Genomic DNA, 22,528 nt, shown 5'->3' with positions numbered 1-22,528 from the left:
GTAAACATTAGCTCCTGCTATTATTATTGTTAAACCTCTGGCTCGAGCTAGAAAAGCTGTAAGTCACAATATTGTCCTATGTTTCAGAGAAAGTTCTTGCTCATGAGAAAAGAGTTGCAGAAATAGATATGCCTGTGATATGTATGTGCTCTGTTGTTATCTTGACTGATTTATTAACCTCAGCAAAGTTAACTGAGGTAAGTTAAAACTGGTTTATCTCTCACTTTTTATTTGAGGTTGTATTTATCTGTCACATCAGTTAATACTACCTTAAGGTAATCCACTGAAAAGTAAGTTAAGTTGGAAGTGTTATAATGCATAGCTTCAACTTCATTTAGAAAAAGGTAAGTGTATTTAGATGATGTTAAATGCTGTGTTCCTACTGAAGTGTATTCCATTTCAGATTTTGTCCAGGTTGCCAGAAACTTGTTTTGCTTGCAGTTGGATGAAGTGAATGTCAGTGCACGTGATATTTCCAGCATATTAGATTCACAGGTAGGGTGTGCCTTACAGAAATGTCTTGATTGTGCTTAGATCATAAGTCTTGACTGTTATATGTCGTATATGTAGCCTTTTTTTCATTTTTCACTTTTAAAAAAATTATGCACATACTATATGCTTCTCAATTTTACTTTTGATTTTAAATTAATCTGTGTTTTCTATATTTATTGAATAAATATAGAATAAATAATAAATAAAATATTGAATAAATATATTCTGTATTTCTATATTGAGAATATAGAAAACACAGATTAATTTAAAATAAAAAGTAAAATTTCATCTTGATCTCTTCTGTTCCTCCTCTCTCAGTATTTCCTCATTCTACTCCTCCCTAAATATATCACAGAAAAGTACTCATAAGTGTATATACCCTCTGAAAAATTACAGTCTGAACCATCCTCATGTGTCAGCATCCAGATCAACATGAAGGATGGGGCACCTGCATGGCCTCAGTCGATTAAGCATTTGACTCTTGGTTTTGGCTCAGGTCATGATCTTAGGTATTCTTTTGTCTTTTTTGAGCTTTATGTAAAATGTAGTTGTGAAGCCTATTAACTTCACAAGTCATTTGTTCTACAGAACTTTGACATTTAGGGGCGCCTGGGTGGCTCAGTCAGTTAAGCTGCCGACTCTTGATTTTGGCTCAGGTCATGATCTTAGGATCCTGGGCTCAAGCCTCACATTGGGCTCCATGCTCAACGGGGAGTCTGCTTGATGATTCTCTCTCTCCCTCTGCCTTGCCCCTCCCCCTGCCCACTCTGTCTCTCTCTCAAAATAAATAAATAAATCTTTAAAAAAAAAAAGAACTTTTTTTTTAAATTTTTTTTTTTTTAAGATTTTATTTATTTGAGAGAGAGAGAATGAGAGACAGAGAGCATGAGAGGGAGGAGGGTCAGAGGGAGAAGCAGACTCCCCGCCGGGCAGGGAGCCCGATGCGGGACTCGATCCCGGGACTCCAGGATCATGACCTGAGCCAAAGGCAGTCGCCTAACCGACTGAGCCACCCAGGCGCCCCGTAAAAAAAAAAGAACTTTGATATTTATGACATTTATATTTATATATCAAATTATTCAGTCCTTTTCATTACAGAGTTTCTGTGTTATTATATCATTCAGGGTCTTCCCAATTTATGTATTTAGTTCACTCAAAATCTGTTCTTATCTATGCATGAGTTAGGGCCCCAAATGGATAACCACTTGTCCTTGTGCCACCATCATTTACTTAGTAACTATCCTTCTTCACTTTTGCCACTAATTTGAAATACAAACTTTATCCTATACTAATTCTCTATCTAGATACACAGATCTGTTTCTAGACCCACCACTCTGTTCCATTGATCACTTTCTCTCTGCCAGTACCTTACTATTTTAATTATTCTAGGCATATATTTCTAGGTTCATTGTTACGTGGTAGGCTAAGTCCTTAATTTTTTTTCTTTCTTTCTTTTTTTTTTTTAAGATTGTATTTATTTATTTGACAGAGACAGAGAGCACAAGCAGAGGGGGAGCAGCAGGTCTAGGGAGAGGGAGAAGCAGGTTCCTCACTGAGCAGAGAGACCAATGTGGGACCCGATCCCAGGACCCTGGAATCATGACCTGAGCCGAAGGCAGACATTTAACTGACTGAGCCACCCAGGCGCCCCAATTTTTTTTTTAACTTCTTGGTTTTGATCTTCTCAGTGATCTTTAGAATCATTTTGCCATGGTAATAAAATTTTAATTGGGACTTTTTTAAATTGGAATTGCACTGAATTAAGAGAGTAGTTTGGGAGAGATGAATAGGATTTATTTCTCCATTCATTTAGGTGTTTGTTGATATTTTGGAAAGAGAAAATTGTATCTTGCTTCATACATGTCTTAAATATTTCTTGTTAGTCTAAAGAGGTATGCAATAGTTTTTGTTGCTATTGGAAATGGGATTTTTTTTAACCACTATATTTTCTAATTGATTATTAGTAAAGATAATAATTTTCTTTAAAGATTTTATTTATTTATTTATTTTTTTTTTTTTTTAAGATTTTATTTATTTATTGGACAGAGAGAAACACAGCGAAAGAGGGAACACAAGCAGGGGGCAGTGGGAGAGAGAGAAGCAGGCTTCCCACGGAGCAGGGAGCCCGATGCGGGGCTCGATCCCAGGACCCTGGGATCAGGACCTGAGCCGAAGGCAGACGCTTAACGACTGAGCCACCCAGGCGCCCCTAAAGATTTTATTTTTAAGTAATCCCTACACCCATTGTGGGGCTGGAACTTAGAACCTAAAGATCAAGAGTTGCATGCTTCACCAACTGAGTCAGCCATGTTCCCCAAGATACAAATTTTTGAATGGTTATTTTGTGCAATGCCACTTTATTGAACTCCCTTATTCTGTTTTTCAGTTGTCTTGGGTTTTCTGGGTAGGCATTTTAAGTTAATTACATTTTTGTCTCTCCCACAAAATTTTAATTTTTTCTGAATTACTGTTGGAACAGGAGCTGCAAAAGTGACCAAAAAATAAATTTTCATGATATTTGAGCCATTTTACATTTTTAATTTTTTAAAAGAAGCTAGCATTATCTTATTTAATAAATAAGATTTGTAATATTTTATATCTACTTATTTAAAAATTATTTAAACATTATAAAATTTATGCCATTTCTATTTTTCTGCAACAGCTTACATAAAAGAAACTTGATCTGTTCCTTTAAGGTTTGAAAATGTTTCATATGCCAGATGGTCTAGGCCTAGGTCTTTTTGGAAGAGGACATATTTCCTATTTTTTTAATGTCTTCTAAGGTTATTTTATTCAAGTTATTGTCCTTTTCTTGAATAATTCTGTTAATGGATATCTTTCTAGAAAATTGCCCTTTCATCAAGATACTAAAATTTGTTTAAAAAATAACACGGAATTTTTTTAGGTTTTTAATATATTTTAGCAATACTACTTTTTATCTCATAGATGGTACTACACAATTTTTACAGTTATCACACCCACAAATTTCTATAGATCATATTTTAATTATCATTCAGTATGTAATATTTTCATTGTCATTGCTTCTTTGACCCTGATTTTTAACTGTTTTAGACATTTTCTAGTCATATAGTTCCCTTCTGGTTGCTGATTTCTAGTGTCCTTCACTGAAGTTAGAAACACCTTCTCCATGGCATTAATCCTTTGACCATATATCCAGCATATAGTCAATTTTATGAAATATTTCCCATCTTTTGAAATGTCTGTTCTGCACTGAAGTGAGTGCAGTGTTCCCTGTACATCAGTTAGGTCAAGGTTGTTAATCATGTGATTCAAACTTTGTTTCCTTTTTTTTTTTTTCAAATTTTCTATTTCCTGACTCATTTCTTATCTTCTTTTATTATCAGTTATTGAGCAAGAGGCATTTCATTTTAAAACTTCCCTTAGCTCTGGGGTGCCTGGGTGGCTCAGATGGTTAAGCGTCTGCCTTCGGCTCAGGTCATGATCCCAGGGTCCTGGGATCGATCCCCGCATCGGGCTCCTGGCTCAGCGGGGAGCTGCTTCTCCCTCTCCCTTAGCCTCTCCCCCTGCTCATGCTCTCTCTCTCTCTGTATCTCTGTCTCTCAAATAAATAAATAAATTTTTTAAAAATCTTAAAAAAAAAATTTCCTTTAGTTCTGCTGATTTTTGCTTTCCATATCATAGGCTGTATTATAGGTATATATGATTTTAGAATTGTTATATCCTGACAGGACATTGAATCTCTTCATCTCTAGAATGTTTCCCGCCTTAAAATCTACTCAATCTAATCATAAAGTAATACCACTTTTCTTTTGGTTGATGTTTTAATTTGGTTTCCAATGACTATAAATAATTTCTTTTTTTTTAAAGAAAACTGTTACATAACCCTTTAAATGTATCTAATGGAATCTAAATACTATAGTTTTTGATACTTATAATCATCTTATTTAAAAGAAAATTCATTCATAAATTCTTATTCTCAGAAATTTATCATCTTTCCTTTTTCTCTGCTAACTTATATTTTTATTCCATATTACTCTAGAATGTTGCCTTGATATATTATAATTTCAAGAATTACAGTATACGTAAAAATCAGTCATTGAAAAAAATCAGTCATTGACCATCCTATTATTATTTTGCAAAAAAATTTAGATGATTAAAATTTATTTGTTTTAATTCACTGTATTCATAAGCTCTGACATTAAAATTTTCTTCTGAATTGAGTAGTAATTCTACTTATTGGTACACAATCAAAAAATATAAATATATAAATTTTGATCAATTATTTTTATAAAGGTAATTTTTAAAATATAAATTCATGTTTCAATGGATGAATTATTTGCAATCCAGCTCTGTCATTTATAAGATTTCCAATACTTGCACAGGGGCATTTTTAAATTCTTCAGTACTGGTTCACTTTGCTTCGTAAGTATTGATATCTAATAACACATTCTTCCACTTTGTTCTTCTTTTTATATATTGCTTTGGCTAATCTTTTTTCTTCTCCAAATAAGTTCTAGCAAAAATCTTACTGTACTGATTATGTTAGGAAGAAACAACATCTTTATATATTTAAGTCTTCCTATCAAACATGTTTTGACTTCTTAATTTTATCTTTTTTTTTTTTTAAGATTTTATTTATTTTTTGACAGAGAGAGAGACAGTGAGAGAGGGAACACAAGCAGGGGAAGTGGGGGAGGGAGAAGCAGATTCCCGCTGAGCAGGGAGCCTGATGCAGGGATCGATCCCAGGACTCTGGGATCATGGCCTCAGCCGAAAGCAGACGCTTAAGGACTGAGCCACCCAGGCACCCCTAATTTTATCTTCTTGAATAGCAAATAATACATTTGATGTATTTTTCCCAATACAAGCTTTATTAATCTTTTGTTAGATTTATTTCTAGTTACCTTTCACTTTTTTGCTCTTATAATAAATGGTGTCTTTTTTTGTTTTTAAGACTTCGTTTTTAGAGCAGTTTTAGGTTCACAGCAAAATTGAGGGGAAGGTACAGAGATTTCCCAAATGCCCTTTGCCCCGACACATGCATAGCCTCCCTCATTATCAACATCCTGCACCAGAGTGTGGTATATTGTTACAATTGATGAACCTACCTTGACACATCATTGTCAGGTGGAGTTCATAGTTTACATTATGGTTCACTCTGGGTGCTGTAAGTTCTATGTGAGTTTGGACAAATGTATAATGACATGTATCCATCATTATGGTATCATACATAGTATTTTTACCGCTCCGAATTCTACCTCTGTGCTCTGCCTGTTCATCTCTCCACACCTGCACCCCTCACCCCTGGCAATCACTGATCCTCTTATTGTCTTCATAGTTTTGCCCTTTCTATAATGTCATCTAGTTAGAATCATACAGTATGTAGCCTTTTCAGATTGGCTTCTTTCACTTAGTAATATGCATTTAAGGTTCCTTCATATCTTTCCATGTCTTTTCAGTGCTGATTAATATTCCGTTATCTGAATGTACCACAGATTATCCATTTACCTGTTGAAGGACATTTGGTTGCTTCCAAGTTTTGGCAGTTGTGAATAAAGCTACTATAAACATCCATTTGCAGGTTTTTATGTGAACATAAGTTTTCAGCTCCTTTGGGTAAATACCAAGGAGCACAATTGCTGGTTCATATGGTAAGAAGATGTTTAGTTTTTTTTTTTAATTTTTTTATTGTTAATCACCATACATTACATCATTAGTTTTTGGGGTTTTTTTTTTAAGATTTTATTTATTCATTTGAGACACAGAGATACAGAGAGAAAGAGACAAAGCATGAGCAGGGAGAGAGGCAGAGGGAGAGGGAGAAGCAGGCTCCTCGCTGAGCCAAGAGCCCGATGTGGGGCTCAATCCCAGGACCCGGGATCATAATCTGAGCTGAAGGCAGACGCTTAACCATCTGAGCCACCCAGGCACCCTACATCATTAGTTTTTGATGTAGTGTTCCATGATTCATTGTTTGTGCATAACACCCAGTGCTCCATGCAGAACATGCCCTCTTTAATACCTATCACCAGGCTAACCCATCCTCCCACCCCCCTCCCCTCTAGAACCCTCAGTTTGTTTTTCAGAGTCCATAGTCTCTCATGGTTCATCTCCCCCTCCGATTTCCCCCCCTTCATTCTTCCCCTCCTACTATCTTCTTCTTCTTTTTTTTTCTTAACATATATTGCATTATTTGTTTCAGAGGTACAGATCTGAGATTCAACAGTCCTGCACAATTCACAGTGCTTACCAGAGCACACACCCTCCCCAGTGTCTATCACCCAACCACCCCATCCCTCCCACCCCACCCCCCACTCCAGCAACCCTCAGTTTGTTTCCTGAGATTAAGAATTCCTCATATCAGTGAGGTCATGTGATACATGTCTTTCTCTGATTGACTTATTTCACTCAGCATAACACCCTCCAGTTCCATCCATGTCATTGCAAATGGCAAGATCTCATTCCTTTTGATGGCGCATAATACTCCACTGTATATATATACCACATAAGAAGATGTTTAGTTTTATAAGGGACCATCAAACTGTCTTCCAAAATGGCTATACCATTTTGCAGTCACAATAGCAATAAATTAGAGTTCCTATCATTGAGAATGAGAGTTCCCGTGATCTAGTTATTTGGAAACCTTCGGGAGATCACCCAGTCTCCTAGAATGGAGGCACTGACTTATCAGAACTGAGTTAGTAGCATTTAAGGTAGGAAAACTGAACCTGTAAGAGCACTGTTTTTCTTCTGCTGTTTCAGGTGTTACGTATTTTCCTACCTAATGATGACTGCAGAGCATTGTTTTCTTATTGCCAAACAGTTCTCAAAGCTACTTTCCCCACTTTTGATGGGAAAGGCAAGGTGGTTAGGTGGCTCACAACATAAGAGAAACAGGTAATTCAGAGGACTTTGGGTGAGCGTGCAAAGCTTGCTTAGCAGCTGCAAAAAATACTAGTGCTCCAAATTAGTAATTTACTTCCTTTCTAGCCAATATGATTTTAGGGCAGATAAGAGTGTATTCAGTCTGTGATACTTTGATGACAAAAGCCAAGTGCCCATGGTAATTGTACAAGGTTTTCTGCATGCCAATAATTTCCTGTTTGTGGCTTCAGATCAAAATGTTGTGCAGTTGTCATTATATTAGTTTATAAGGCTTCTTTTGTTATGTTCTGCTTGTCAACATGTAGAAGATATCCCCATAAAATGTTGCCCTTTTTTTTTCACTTGAATCCATAATAAGAATACCTTTTACTTCACCATACTCACATATATAACTGAAACGAAAGTCTCAAAGTAGTACTTACGTTTTCTATATCATTGCATTCTTATTTAATGTTCAGTTCTATTTCATTAAATTTTTGGACTTAAAATTCCATAATGGGTCACGTACCACAGCTTGAAAAATACTACAAAAATCACTGCTTGTCAAGTAGCTCATCAGAAACAAATGAGAAATATCTTATTATTTTGTAGCAGTATTCCTAAACTTGTTGTTGTTGAAAAAACACCATAGTGCTTCATCTGAAGTATCAATCAATCTGTGGTTGAGGATGCTGACAGTCTGTGAGAGTGGGGAAATTCCACTATGGATATCCCCTCAACCATCTTGTCACAAACAACAGAGTCAAATATAACAATCCATCTGTTAGGGATGGTTGTTTTTTACTTGTGTTTCCTTTTTCTGGCTTGTCTTTTCCTTAATTTATTTATTTATTTTTTTTAAAGATTTTATTTGTTTATTTGACAGAGACAGAGATAGTGAGAACAGGAACACAAGCGGGAGGGGGTGGGAGAGGGAGAAGCAGGCTTCCCGCCGAGCAAGGAACTGGATGTGGGACTCGATCCCAGGACCCTGGGATCATGACCTGAGCCGAAGGCAGACGCTTAACCAACTGAGCCACCCAGGTGTCCCCTAGATAAATGATTTTTTTTTTTTAAGATTTTATTTATTTATTTGACAGAGAAAGACACAGCGAGAGAGGGAACACAAGCAGGGGGAGTGGGAGAAGGAGAAGCTGGCTTCCCGCAGAGCAGGGAGCCCGATGTGGGACTCGATCCCAGGACCCCAGGATCATGACCTGAGCCGAAGGCAGATGCCTAACGACTGAGCCACCCAGGTGTCCCCTAGATAAATGATTTTTTTTTTTTAAAGATTTTATTTATTTATTTGACAGAGAAAGACACAGCGAGAGAGGGAACACAAGCAGGGGGAGTGGGAGAAGGAGAAGCAGGCCTCCCGCCGAGCAGGGAGCTGAATGTGGGACTCGATCCCAGGACCCTGGGATCATGACTTGAGCCGAAGGCAGACGCTTAACGACTGAGTCACATAGGCAATCCTCTAATGTTCTTTTTAAATAACCTTCTGTTCTTGTTTCATGGATGCAACATCTCCTTATCTGAGAATTTTTTTTTTTTTAAAGATTTTATTTATTTATTTGACAGAGAGAGACACAGCAAGAGAGGGAACACAAGCAGGGGGAGTGGGAGAAGGAGAAGCAGGCTTCCTGCTGAGTGGGGAGTCCGAAGTGGGGCTCCATCCCAGGACCCCGGGACCATGACCTGAGCCGAAGGCAGATGCCTAACGACTGAGCCACCCGGGCGCCCCTCCTTAATTGATTTTTTAAAAATATTTTTGCTGAAGCATAATGGACACCCTGTAAAGTATAAAAATCTCAAGTGTACAACGTGATGAATTTCTATTAGTACCTCCTGTATAATCACCAAAGGCTCCATTGTACCAACTTTGTCCCAGTTGGCCACCACTCCCACCTTTACAGTGGAACCACTGTTCTGACTTATGTTAGCGTAGATTACTTTTGCCTGTTCTTGAACGTCCTAATAAATAGAATCACACAGTATGTACTCTTTTGTGACGAGCTGCTTTTGCTCACCGTTTCATCTGACTCAAGATTTCTTGAGATGCTGTGTTTCAAGAAGGAAGAATTGCTGAGTCAGTCTAAGTCCTACTTTTGTTTAGTTGACAAAAAACAAACAAACACGATTTTGGAATAATACGGCATTTAGATCTAAAAATGTACTTATCTCACTGTGATTCTAATCATTGCTATATTAGAAAATTCACACCGTGCTACACCTGCGGCTTATGCAAGGTCGCATATAGAAAAGCAAGGCTGGGGTGCCTGGGTGGCTCAGTCGTTAAGCGACTGCCTTCGGCTCAGGTCATGATCCTGGAGTCCCGGGATCGAGTCCCGCATCAGGCTCCCTGCTCAGCAGGGAGTCTGCTTCTCCCTCTGACCCTCCTCCCTCTCATGCTCTCTGTCTCTCATTCTCTCTGTCTCAAATAAATAAATAAAATCTTAAAAAAAAAAAATGATTTAAAGAAAAGCAAGGCTGGCGCCTAGATCTATCAGAATTCTAAACTTAGCAACAGCAGACTAGAGTCTATCGTAATAAGATGGTGGGTTTGCCATCCTAACTAAATATCATACAGGGCTTATCTTAAAATCACAGAGAGAACACTTGTTAATTCCCTAAAGTAGACATTCCACGGTTTGGTTTCTCGCTAAATCAATTTGGTGGATCGCAACCCCCATTCAACAAGTGAGAGAATAGAATGGAAAGTATCATAGTGAATTGTATGTGAGTGAGTAATGTTTCCCTTATACTGGGGTCATGATATAAAAGGTATTTCCCACCGTGTATAGCAGTATGTGCTCCTCTGTAAAACATTAGATATATATACATTAAACAACTACAGTGTGCACGGCCTTGTGTTAGCTGCTCCAGCTCATTATTAATCAAAACTCAAGCCTGTCCCTCAAGGAATTTAATGTATTGTATAAAGAAATGCATGTACACAAACAATTATAGTTTAAAAAACTGTAGCGTTGCGTGGTAAGGCCATAGTACTGACAGAGCTCAGAATATTTAGAGACGATTCATAACAGACTTGGCATTTGAGTGAGTTTTAGATGATACACAGGATTTTATCTGCTTAAGAGGTGAACGCAAAGTAATAAGAGAATTAGCATGAATAAAAATATACATATAATGTGATGGTAAGCAGAGAGTAATCGAGTTGTTTTAAGAGGTAAGTGGGTACATGCAGATCAGTGAAGGAAGTTAGGCCTAAAAGGGTAAATATTACACTTAGAAGTTTGTACTTGTAGTCAGTGAGGAGCCATTAGAGAGAATTGTGACATTATCAAAATGATAGTTTAGAAATGATAATTTATAACAGTGTTAGTTATCTTGAAAGGGAATGAAACTGGTGGTAGGTAGCCTAGATAGTGGGCAAAGGAAAGAGTCCAAATATAGAATATTAAGAACTATGGTGAAGGTGAGGACAATGGGAAGGAATGGAGAGACAGATACATGATATTTACCAACAACAAGTATATCACTATTAAGACTTTCATCTGGGGGCGCCTGGGCTCAGTCATTAAGCATCTGCCTTCGGCTCAGGTCATGATCCCGGGGTGCTGGGATCGAGCCCCGCATCGGGCTCCCTGCTCGGCGGGAAGCCTGCTTCTCCCTTTCCCTCTCCCCCTGCTTGTGTTCCCTCTCTCGCTGTGTCTCTCTCTGTCAAATAAATAAATTAAAATTATTAAAAAAAAAAAACTTGCATCTGGGTGTAAGAACCAAGGGAGAATGAGTTAAAGATAACTGCAGAGTTTTAATTAAGATGATTAATAATAGGATGGTTCTGTCAGTAGAGATAGGGAAATAAGAAAAGTGGAGAAGATGATAGGTTGGATTTTAGAGAGTAAGTTTAATATGTTGACAGGTGTAAGTAACCAAAAGGCCATTGGAAATAAGGAACTGGACACAAAGAGGGATTTGGGAATGATTTGGAGGGTGATAGTTGAAGCGTGGCAGTGAACGTGATCACTCAGGGAGAGCTTGTAGAGAAAAAAGGAGAAAGGGACAAACTTTGGGGAACCTCCCCTCTCCCATTTAAGGAGTAGAAATAAAATTAAGTCATTAGAAACAGCCTAAATATTCTGAAGAGTAGGTGAGATAGTGGGATATTAAAAACCTAGGGAAAAGAAAGTTTCAAGGACAGATGGCTTAAGCAATGTTACATGAAACAAAGAAGTTAAGAAAGTTGATGGAGGGGTGCATTTATTTAGCCAAATACTAGGTTAGCTAGTGACATTGAACATAATTATTTTCAAAATGTGGGGATGGGAGGAAAGATATATAAAGCAAATTATAAGAAGTAAAGGAGTGAGCAAGAGAAAGGAAGGAGAAAATAAGAGAAGATACAGAAACTTTAAGGAAAGGAGGTAATTGAATGGGTTTCTAATGGAAGGCTTTTATTAAAAAAAAAAAAAAATTGACCTGAAACAGACATATTGTTCTGTTGAAGATGAATTGAGTTTCAGAATGAGACCAGTGGAATAGTAGCTATCCAGAATAGAGTGGAAATGATTTACAGTGTTATTTACGGGGTGTTTCAGAGGTCAGAGGGCCTGAGGGTCACAAATGATACCGGGAGAACCAGACAGGAAAGGAATGGAGGAAGGTAAGGGTAAAGTCCAAGATTTGAAAGGTTAGAAAACAGTTATCTGTCTGGAATCATTTGAAGTTGAATAGCAACAATTCATTTCATCTGCCGCTTGCTTTGTTGAAACATATTCGAACTCTTAACACATGACTGAGCACAGAGAGCCTTTGCACAGAATTCACAGGTACCAGTTATGGCCAGTTCTCTGGCTGTAAGTTTTCACTGCTTAGCCTAAAATAGCAATAGGATTATAACACATGTTGTTTTGTTTTGTTTTTAAGTCATAGTTCTATGATTGTTCAAGCCTAGTGTTTTGCCTCCGAAAATGGTACCACGTGCCCTTTTCTGCATGATTTGCCTCCATGTTTTAAGCTCAGAAGTTTATAATCGCATCCCTAAAACCCCGGTCTATAATTTCACTTAGTAAATATATATATATAAAATATATATGTAATTAGCTCTGTTATCTAGATTCTTATTTAAACCTTTGAATTCTGTTTATTTCACATTTAGGTAGCATGCAAGATAACAATAGGCTTATCTGAATGTTGAGTAGCAGTGTTTCCCAGAACACTTTGTGTTTGCAGACATTAGTCCAGTGAGATACCACAAAATAAAGGTGTGGTGGTCAGGGGTACTGTCAAATAACTTGAGGAAATGCAACAAGTTATTAAATTTTATTTCCTTCGGGGATATTAAAAATGCTCCTTAGCATATTAAGGATGTTGAAAGCCCTGCAGGAGAGAAAGTTCATTTTTTTCTAAAACCTGCATTTCTCAAATTTACTTGACCAAATGGACCGCTACCACCATCACTACCACTGTTTGGCTTTTGTGCAAACCTAGTTAATATCCTTTAGAATGTACTTTGGGAAATATTGTTACATTTGAAAATGTGTTAAAAACTAATCCTAGGGGCGCCTGGGTGGCTCAGTCGGTTAAGTGTCTGCCTTCGGCTCAGGTCGTGATCCCAGGGTCCTGGGATCAAGTCCCGCATCGGGCTCCCTGCTCCGCAGGAAGCCTGCTTCTCCCTCTCCCACTCCCCCTGCTTGTGTTCCCTCTCTCGCTGTCTCTCTCTCTGTCAAAAATAAATAAATGAAATCTTTAAAAAAAAAAAAAAAAGAAATCAAGCCTGAATTTATCATATCTATTCCATCATGATTTCAGTTGGGCGGTTAGTAAAAATCACAGACTAATGTCAGACCTCTGTGGGAATCTGGGGGTGGCCGTTTAGCAGCTGTGAAACATTAGGTAAGCTGCTAAACTTCTGAGTCTATTTCCCCATCTGTTAAATGGAGACGAGGTTATAGGAAGGATATAATATTGAATGTATATAGCCCTTAGCAATGTATCTGCACATAGTAAGTTCGTAATAAGTGGTGATACCGTTAATTATTTTTTTTAAGATTTTATTTGTTTAGGGGCACCTGGGTGGCTCAGTTGGTTAAGCGGCTGCCCTCGGCTCAGGTCATGATCCCAGGGTCCTGGGATCAAGCCCCGCATCGGGCTCCATGCTGAGCGAGAAGCCTGCTTCTTCCTCTCCCATTCCCCCTACTTGAGTTCCCTCTCTCGCTGTCCCTCTCTCTGTCAAATAAATAAATAAAATCTTATTTTAAAAAAAAAGATTTTATTCCTTTATTAGAGAGAGTGAGAGTGTGCACAAGTTGGGGCAGGGGGGTGGCTGGGAAGGGCAGAGAGAGAGGGAGAAGCAGGCTCCCCACTGAGCAGGGAGCCGGGCAACCGGATCCAGGATCATGATCTGAACCGAAGGCAGAAGCTTAACTGCCAGGCACCACTATCATTAATTATTATCTTTTTTTTACTCTGCATTCACCTCTCCTATCTGAAGATCTCTGCCTTAAGCCCATACTTATAAAGCAATCATTTTCTCCACCTAGTCCTTTAAATTATATTTTCTATACTTCTTTCTTTTTAGTTCTGTTATAATTTTTTATAAAAGATTATTTATTTATTTGACAGAGAGAGATAGCGAGAGCAGGAACACAAGCAGGGGGAATGGGAGAGGGAGAAGCAGGCTTCTTGCTGAGCAGGCAGCCCGATGTGGGGCTCAATCCCAGGACCCTGGGATCATGACCTGAGCCAAAGGCAGACGCTTAACGACTGAGCCACCCAGGCACCCAGTTCTGTTATAATTTATACATACAAGATGGCTGTAATCAGACTTGGATTTTTAGCTTTGATCAGATTATCATTGTTTTTTTACCTTGTAATTAACTGTCAGAGAGACCATGCCCGCAGTAAGAGAAGAAGAATTGCCATCTCGGCTATTTTGTGGCGGTTGTTGTTCAATAGGGCATGAATTATTAATACTACCTTCAGTCCACAGTTTCTGTGTGGGAATCTTTGTAAGCTACTTGGCTGTTAACACTGCATTTCGTTTAGTTAAAACAAGGCATGGAATCAATCAATGAACTTTACTGAGGTCACATAAACTCTCTTGGTTGATAATGTCCAGCATTTTGTTAGCCTCAGATGCCATGTACCTGGGGTGGATATCTTTGGGGATTAGTTTATGTTGATAACTCATAAAGTCTTTAGACGTTATAAATACAATCTTAGAATTTGGACTTTTAAGGGAAATTATATTATTAAAATTGATGACCTAAAGGTGACAACAGGGTATGTATACCTTATAATCACTTAGATTCTGTTATAAATAACAACCATACAAAGTCAAGCTTAAATCAAGTTACCCCAGATTGCTTTAACATTTTCTTTCATCTAATCAAATGACTTCCAAAGTAAGAAACTAAATTTTGTTATTAAAATGCAAAAGCTTAACACTCGTCAAGAAGGATTTTTATGCTAGTTCTCATAATTAGCATCTAATGCATAACTTTTTTCTTCTGTTTTAATGTTGACAGCTTCTTCCCTGTGATTCCTTAGAGGCAGATGAAGTAGAAAGGCTTAAGGGTGAAAGAAATGATGCCTTGGAGGAAGTGAATACACTCAAGGTAATCTCCGATTTCACCTCCTTACATTTTGTTGAGAAATAAGAAACCGAAGAATATTATTATATTTATTATAAATTATCAAATATTTGATATTATTTGTGTTCATAGTAATATCAAATATTTTATAATTCATTCAGTAGGCCTTTATTTATTTTTTTTTAAAGATTTTATTTATTTACTTGACAGAGAGAGACATAGCAAGAGAGGGAACACAAGCAGGGGGAGTGGGAGAGGGAGAAGCAGGCTTCCCGCCGAGCAGGGAGCCTGATGCGGGGCTCGATCCCAGGATCTGGGACTATGACCTGAGCCGAAGGCAGACGCCCAATGACTAAGCCACCCAGGCGCCCTTCAGTAGGCCTTTAAAGAGTCCCTTTTTTGTGTGTACATACTTATTACTTATATTTCTCAATACCCATGTAAGACTCAGTGTAGACAGTGGTTTTTGCTCATACCTGCAGATCTGGCTTCTTCTCACCCCTTTTTGTTCTTGTATTGGTGGCAAGGATGAGAAACCAACAAAGATTAGATGAGTCAACAAAGCAAGCCATGACAATTTTGGATCCTTAAATGTTCACTGGGAAATAACGATTTTTCATGTTTATGGGCATGTTTCAGAGGCCTCTCGGTAACATAATTTGGAGTTAAGGTAATATGATTAAGAGAAAAAAAGACAGCATGCCCAAATACACTTTAAGATTTGGGTTCTTTTTATATATTTTCATTCTGTTTTTAGTAGAATATTAAATTTAAATTATATCCTAATTTTCTTTTTTTTTTTAATTTTATTATGTTAGTTACCATACAGTACATTATACACATGTAGTATACCCTAATTTTCACAGAAACCCAATATTTTTCAAGTCTTTAGGAAAAGCAGTATAAACTACTTGATTTACCCTTAACTCACCATAGGAATATTTTTTTTTTTTTGGTTATTTTAAATTATTTTCTGAAATAAGTAAAATTCTGTGGTTATTTACTTAATTTTTATTAAAGCAAAATCTTTACACATCTCCAAAAAAGGAAGAAATTTCCTTCCTGCCTTAGTTTTTAAATTCCAACCTCTAGAGAAAGTCATTGTTAAACACACCTTGTTTGTCCTTTCAGAGACTTTTTCTCTATATGGCCAATTATATTTCTAAAAATAAATGTATATGTGCATTTTAACTTTTATGTAAATCTCTTCACACTGCACACTTTTTTACAACTTGCTTCCTATTTCTTTTTCTCTTTGTTGGCCTTATATCTTGGGCTACTTTTCGAGTTAATATGTGCAGATCTGCCAAAATCTTTTGTTTTTTTTAAAGATTTTATTTATTTGTCAGAGAGAGAGAGACTGAGCAAGCAGGGAGAATGGCTGGCAGAGGGAGAAGTAGGCTCCCAATTGGCAAGGAGCCCAATACAGGACTCAATCCCAGAACCCAGGGATCATGACCTGAGCCAAAGGCAGACACTTAACCAACTGAGCCACCCAGGTGTCCCCTGCCAAAGTCTTGCTAATGGTTCTCCTGTCATCCAATGGTTCTGTCCTAGGTTATCTAGCCAGCTCGTTGTTTTTTTGTTTTGTTTTGTTTTTAAGATTTTTATTTATCTATTTGAGAGAGAAAGAGAGAGCAAGAGCAGGGGGAGGGGCAAAGGGAGAGGGACAAGCAGACTCCCCTCTGAGCAGGAAAACAGGTGCAGGACTCGATCCCAGGACCCTGGGATCATGACCTGGGCTAAAGGCAGATGCTTAGCCAACTGAGCCACCCAGGCGCCCCTAGCCAGTTCCTTAATGATGAATATTTAGGTTACTTCTGGTTTTCCTCTACTTAAAGTAAGTCCATCATAAATAGCTTTGTAGATGTATCTTTGGGCAATTTCTAGTAAAAGTACAAACTGAATATATTTCTGAAAGTGGAATTGCTTTATCAAAGGATATGGACACATAAAATTTTATACATGTTACCAAGTTACCCTTCAAAGGGCTTTACCAATTCATGTTCCTTCCAAGTGTGTACGAACATTCCATTACTAATGGAATATTTTGTAGACTTTTTACAACTTTGAAACCACTTCTACATTTTTTGGTATAATAGTTAAGAATAAAGATGAAAAAACATAAATTTAGTTTTAAGAATAAATTGACAATAATTTCCTCATATTCTCTTTGAAAACATCTCCAATGGTGGCTGTGTTGGTAAAATAGCATTTTATATAGTTCATCTCTGCATAAGCCATTAAATATTTTTTATTATGTTATGCTAATCACCATGCATTACATCATTAGTTTTTGATGTAGTGTTCCATGATTCATTGTTTGCGTATAACACCCAGTGCTCCATGCAGAACGTGCCCTCTTTAATACCCATCACCAGGCTAACCCATCCTCCCACCCCCCTCCCCTCTAGAACCCTCAGTTTGTTTTTCAGAGTCCATAGTCTCTCATGGTTCATCTCCCCCTCTGATTCCACCCCCCCTTCATTCTTCCCCTCCTGCTACCTTCTTCTTCTTCTTTTTTTTTTTTTAACATATAATGTATTATTTGTTTCAGAGGTACAGGTCTGTGATTCAACAGTCTTGCACAAGTCACAGCACTCACCATAGCACATACCCTCCCCAATGTCTATCACTCAGCCACCCCATCCCTCCCACCCCCCACCACTCCAGCAACCCTCAGTTTGTTTCCTGAGATTAAGAATTCCTCATATCAGTGAGGTCATGTGATACATGTCTTTCTCTGATTGACTTATTTTGCTCAGCATAATACCCTCCAGTTCCATCCATGTCGTTGCAAATGGCAAGATTTCATTCCTTTTGATGGCTGCATAATATTCCATTGTGTGTGTATATATGTATATATATACCACATCTTTATCCATTCATCTGTCGATGGACATCTTGGCTCTTTCCACAGTTTAAGCCATTAAATCTTATGGTTCATCAGAACTTTCAGAGATGCCTGGGTGGCTCAGTTGGTTAAGCATTGGACTCTTGATTTTGGTTCAGGTCATGATCTTGGGGTTGTGAGATCAAGTCCTGTGTCAGGATCTGTGCTAGGTATGGAGCCTGCTTAAGACTCTCTGTCTCTCCCTCTCTCTCTCTCAAAAACAAAAACAAAAACAACTTTCGGAAGCTCTCAGATCTTTTCATTTTCTTAATGTGTATCATTGTTAAATTTAGTGATATTTTTCAGTTTTCCTTTAAATATCAGTACTAATTATTAGAATTTTAACTTAAAATTGCATTTATGTAACATTTAAACAGGGCTCCCCTAAGGAGCTCTTCAATTAATCAGAGTTCACCTTTAAAGTCTATGACATGTAACTAAACATATCCTAATGTGACAGGACCTGAAATCCCAGATACAGCATATTCTGTATTTTACAATTTCCTTTACCCAGAAACCTATCTGTTGGCTGAGAACCACTTGATTGGCCATGTAAAAGAGTGTACACAGCCATAAATACTTCCTCGAGGTAATATGTGTACCTTCAGTATTTCTACTCGTCTTACACACACACAGATAACAGAGGTTGTTCAATGAAGTTCATAGAGCATGTAGGTATTCTCTCATCACTTGCAACATCTCTATTCATGTCTGATTTGAGGCACAAATAAAAATGAAAACAAGATCATTTGATGCCAGTGGCTAATTTTTATTTGACAAGAATGATTTTTTTTAAAAGTGCTATGGGCTTTATTTAACTTAAAGCCTTTCTGCAAAGTTCAGATTGCTACTTCTTTGCAAAGCTGAATGAAAATAGATGTATTTTCCATTTACAGATGCAAAAAAACTAGGACACAGAGTGAAGGTGACTTGCTAGAGCATGAGAGACAGCAGTTTCTTGGCTCCTGGTCTGTGGCAGATTCATTAGATTGCTGTATTAAATTCATCTTCATATACCTTCATTTCATATCTTTGATAAGAGTGTGCTGAAAAATACCAGGAAACAGAATGCTTCTTATAAACATTGCAGTGTTGCCATGAATATTTACCACTCAATTTAATCTTCAAGCAATTCCTCTGCTCAAGTTTATAGTAAAATGGTCCTTAAATTACTCTTAGTATTTCTGATTTGATCAATAAAATGTGGATTTATTTATGATATCTTTTTAAAAAGCTGGATGTTTTAGGGTGTGTGCTTAAATTAATTTTAATTTCAAAGATAATATTTCATTTGCATGCATAATATTATTTATTCTACCTTAGTAACTATTATTTTATATTTTGGTTACACTAGTCATATCTTCATTTGTATGGATAATATTCCAAGCACAAGGTAAATTAGAAAAACAATAGTCAATCCAGTTTCATATGTCCTCTTTAGTGTGGTAAAAAACCTTTACTTCTAGGTTGTAATAATAATGCTCTTCAGTTTGGAAGCTCTTTGGTGATGATTGCTATTGCCCAAAATTTAGTTAGTATTTACACATTTTCATCCTAATTGGATTATTTTGGAGCTCAGATTTTGAGATTGTACAAAATGGCTAATTAAAGTAACAGAAAATGCATTTATGTCACAATTGTACTGTAAATAACTAATTACTTTCAAATGGTATGTGTAAAGCCAGAAAAGTGACTAAGAACTGCATTTTCAGATTGTCACAATTGGATGTTTGGAGAATTTATAAATGTTGAAATAAAGCCCTAAAAATGATACTCATTGATACTTCATAATATATTATTAATTCAGTGGTTTTTAAATATAGGAAAAGTTATTTGAATCAGAAAGACAAAAGAAACAGTTGACAGAAGAACTCCAGAACGTGAAACAAGTAAGTGCATGTATTATATATATGTGCTTTGTGTTAATGTGGGAAACATATGCTATATAATGTCCTGGACCTTACAGATGTGAATAATATAGTATAAAATAGCATAAGTCTTAAAATCAGTCACTTTCAGATGCTGTATCTGTGCTGAAGTCCTGCTACTATTGCTCAAAGAAATTGCTTTCAAAACCAGATAACCATGGTTATCGGAAGTAAATGATCAATCTCATTGCTTTTCTATTCTTTTTTCTTTCTCTATTATTTTTCCTTTTTCTTTTCTTATCCCTTTTTCTTTTCTTCTGTTACTCATACCTTACTTTATTAAAGAAAATACAAAACAAGAAAAAAACCCTCCAAGTCAGAGCATTTTTTACTTTTATTTTTTAATACTAAAGAGTAAAAACTTATTTTTACTCTACATCATCCCTTACAGAATTTTAGGTACCTTGCAACAAAGCAAATACAATGGCATTATCATAAAATAGATATACAAATAAACAAAATATTGATAAGGGTAGAAAGATAAAAAGAACATAGCTAGATATCAGTGGCAATCATCTGATTTTTAATTTCCTGAACATTATCTCCCCAGAAAACATAAAGTCAACAAAGAGAGCAAATGAAATCATACAGGACTCATACCTTCAATATGACTGTGACATAAAGTGCCACATCCTTCAAAGTACATATAAACAGAGTAAAACAATTTCAACAAAGTCCTGCAGCCTTCCTGCCACTGAAACTTGGGATACAAATAACAGAAGTGGTAAGCCTTAAGTGATTCTGAAAAAGAACAGGAAAAAACAAAGCAGTTAGATGAAGTACAAACACAATCACCTCCAGAAAGAAATTGCAACAATGAATGCCAGAATCTAAGCACAGATCAGTATTGGGTGGTTCTCAGGATTTGAGAAAGTGTGCAACCAGAAGTGGCAGGCTTGGAAAATCATTGCTTCTGGGGAATAACCAAATGAACAGAAACAGGGAGGTATCCTTTGGAGATGAGGCAATAAGGAAATAAGAGGGGAAAATTAAAGATCTTGCAGAAATGAAAGAGAAACAAGACATACCAATCCTTTCCGTCTACCCCCACCATGACCTTCAACAACATGATCCATAAAGAAACTGCACAGAAGAGGGTGCTATTGAACTAAGAACTCTTTCTGTGCTGGGGGGGGGGAATGGAATAGGAAAAAAAATTAAATCTGTCCCCCTTATTACAAAACAGCTGTGAAAAATCGGACAATATGAATTAAAGCTTTCCTTCTGATGAAAACTCTCCAAAACAATTCAACCACAAAGCTGAAGAAAACTAACACAACACTCCAAATTCAATTAAATATCCTCAAACAAAGCATTTGGCACTAAGAAAAAACACTTCAAATCAGAAATTTTAAAAAACTAGAATAGAAATGATATTTTAAAAAAGCAGGAAGAAATAAAATGAGAGTTGGTAAAACTTAGGAAGGAATTAGAAGAAAAAGACAAAAACATACCAGAAATGAAAACTAAGTTTGTAAGTTGTCCAAGAAATTATACAAATGAAAAGGCATTGAAAAAAAACAAAAAACAAAAACCATAACCAGGAAAATGATAATGAAATAAGGAAATTAAAGAGTTTCTTGAAGAAGTAAAACAACTGAACAACACTAATATTTAGAACTATAATCCATAAAAACTTTACAGAAATAAAAGAAGACCTGAATCTATTAGTGGGTACTAGAAGAAATCTGAACTAGAAAGATCAACTTTAGGACATACCCAGTAAACTTATTAGGCTTTAGAGATAGAGGGGAAAATGCACAGTGCCTCTAAGTGAAAAGATGAGACAACTTACAAAGATAGTAGAATTTGACCAGGATCAGCCTTCTCAACACAACAAAATAAGGCCATAGTAAAGTAACATTTTCAAGAAACTAAAGGAAAGAAAGTGTAAACCAAATTGTGTACAGTCAAGCTGACTTTCAGATATCAAGGCCCTGGAAAAAATTTGGAATGTGCCAGTATTCAGGGAATACTGCAAATACGTAGTATTCCTGAAGAATCTAGGAGAGGATGAGTTTCATCCAGCCAAAAAATAACTGGATAACTTTGTCCAGATTTTCCCAGAGACTGAGCATTTCGCAGATGTTATTTTATAGCTGAGACCAAAATGAGAGTGAGTTTGCAGGTAAAAGAGCAACACATTAACAGTACATGTCTGACCAAAAAAAAAAAAAAAAAAAAAAATCAAAAGGTGCAGTTTATTTTTAAAAAATCAGAGGACAAAGGAGGGGGGAAAAAGGAGGAAAATAGAATATAACAACTTTGTTGTATAAGTAAAGGTATCATTTAAAACTGATGTCAAATAGTAAAAGATTAGGTAAAAATAGAGGAGATTTCAGGCACTATAAAAAAGTAATAATACAAAGGTAACCTATAGAATGAAAAGACAAATCTTCCTAAATACCAAAAGAAATTTTTTAAAAAGCAAAGGAAATACACAAAATAAACACATATAAATATAATATATGCACACAGTAATCTCAACAAAATATGACCAAATTGAGACCAAACATAATAGTTATCTCAATTAACATGAATGGGTTATTATTAAAACTATCTCATCTATTAAAAGGTTGTCTTAGGAAAATATATTTTACCAAAACTGACCTCAGTAGAGATGGAAAGCTTAACAGACCAGTTTCCATAAAAGAAATAAAGTTATCAAGAAACTACCCTCTAGAAGAGGACCAGGCCAGATGTTTCACAGAGAAATTTAACGAAACCTTTAGCAATCCCAAAACTACATTAAGTGTCCTCTGAAGGATAAAAAAAAATGAAAGAAAATTTCCAAATTCTTTTTTTTTTTT

The 22,528-nt window shown here is 36.6% G+C and overlaps 1 protein-coding gene across 2 annotated transcripts in view; it reads left to right on the top strand.

Moving 5' to 3' along the window:
• Positions 1-22,528, top strand: part of STXBP4 (syntaxin binding protein 4) — a 179,984-nt gene that overhangs the window by 46,609 nt on the left and 110,847 nt on the right. The window contains exons 9-11 of one of the 2 annotated variants that reach the window (XM_064582846.1): positions 389-495; positions 14,832-14,921; positions 19,614-19,679. In XM_064582846.1, the coding sequence (XP_064438916.1) occupies positions 389-495; positions 14,832-14,921; positions 19,614-19,679 (263 nt within the window). The remainder of the gene's footprint in view (positions 1-388; positions 496-14,831; positions 14,922-19,613; positions 19,680-22,528) is intronic. The other variant, XM_064582847.1, reaches the window with a different exon arrangement.

Source organism: Mirounga angustirostris, unplaced genomic scaffold (assembly GCF_029215605.1).
Source record: "Mirounga angustirostris isolate CCGP_5_RB_7025 unplaced genomic scaffold, mMirAng1.0.hap1 SCAF_17, whole genome shotgun sequence".
NCBI lineage: Eukaryota > Metazoa > Chordata > Mammalia > Carnivora > Phocidae > Mirounga > Mirounga angustirostris.
This window is presented reverse-complemented; position numbering and strand designations above follow the sequence as displayed.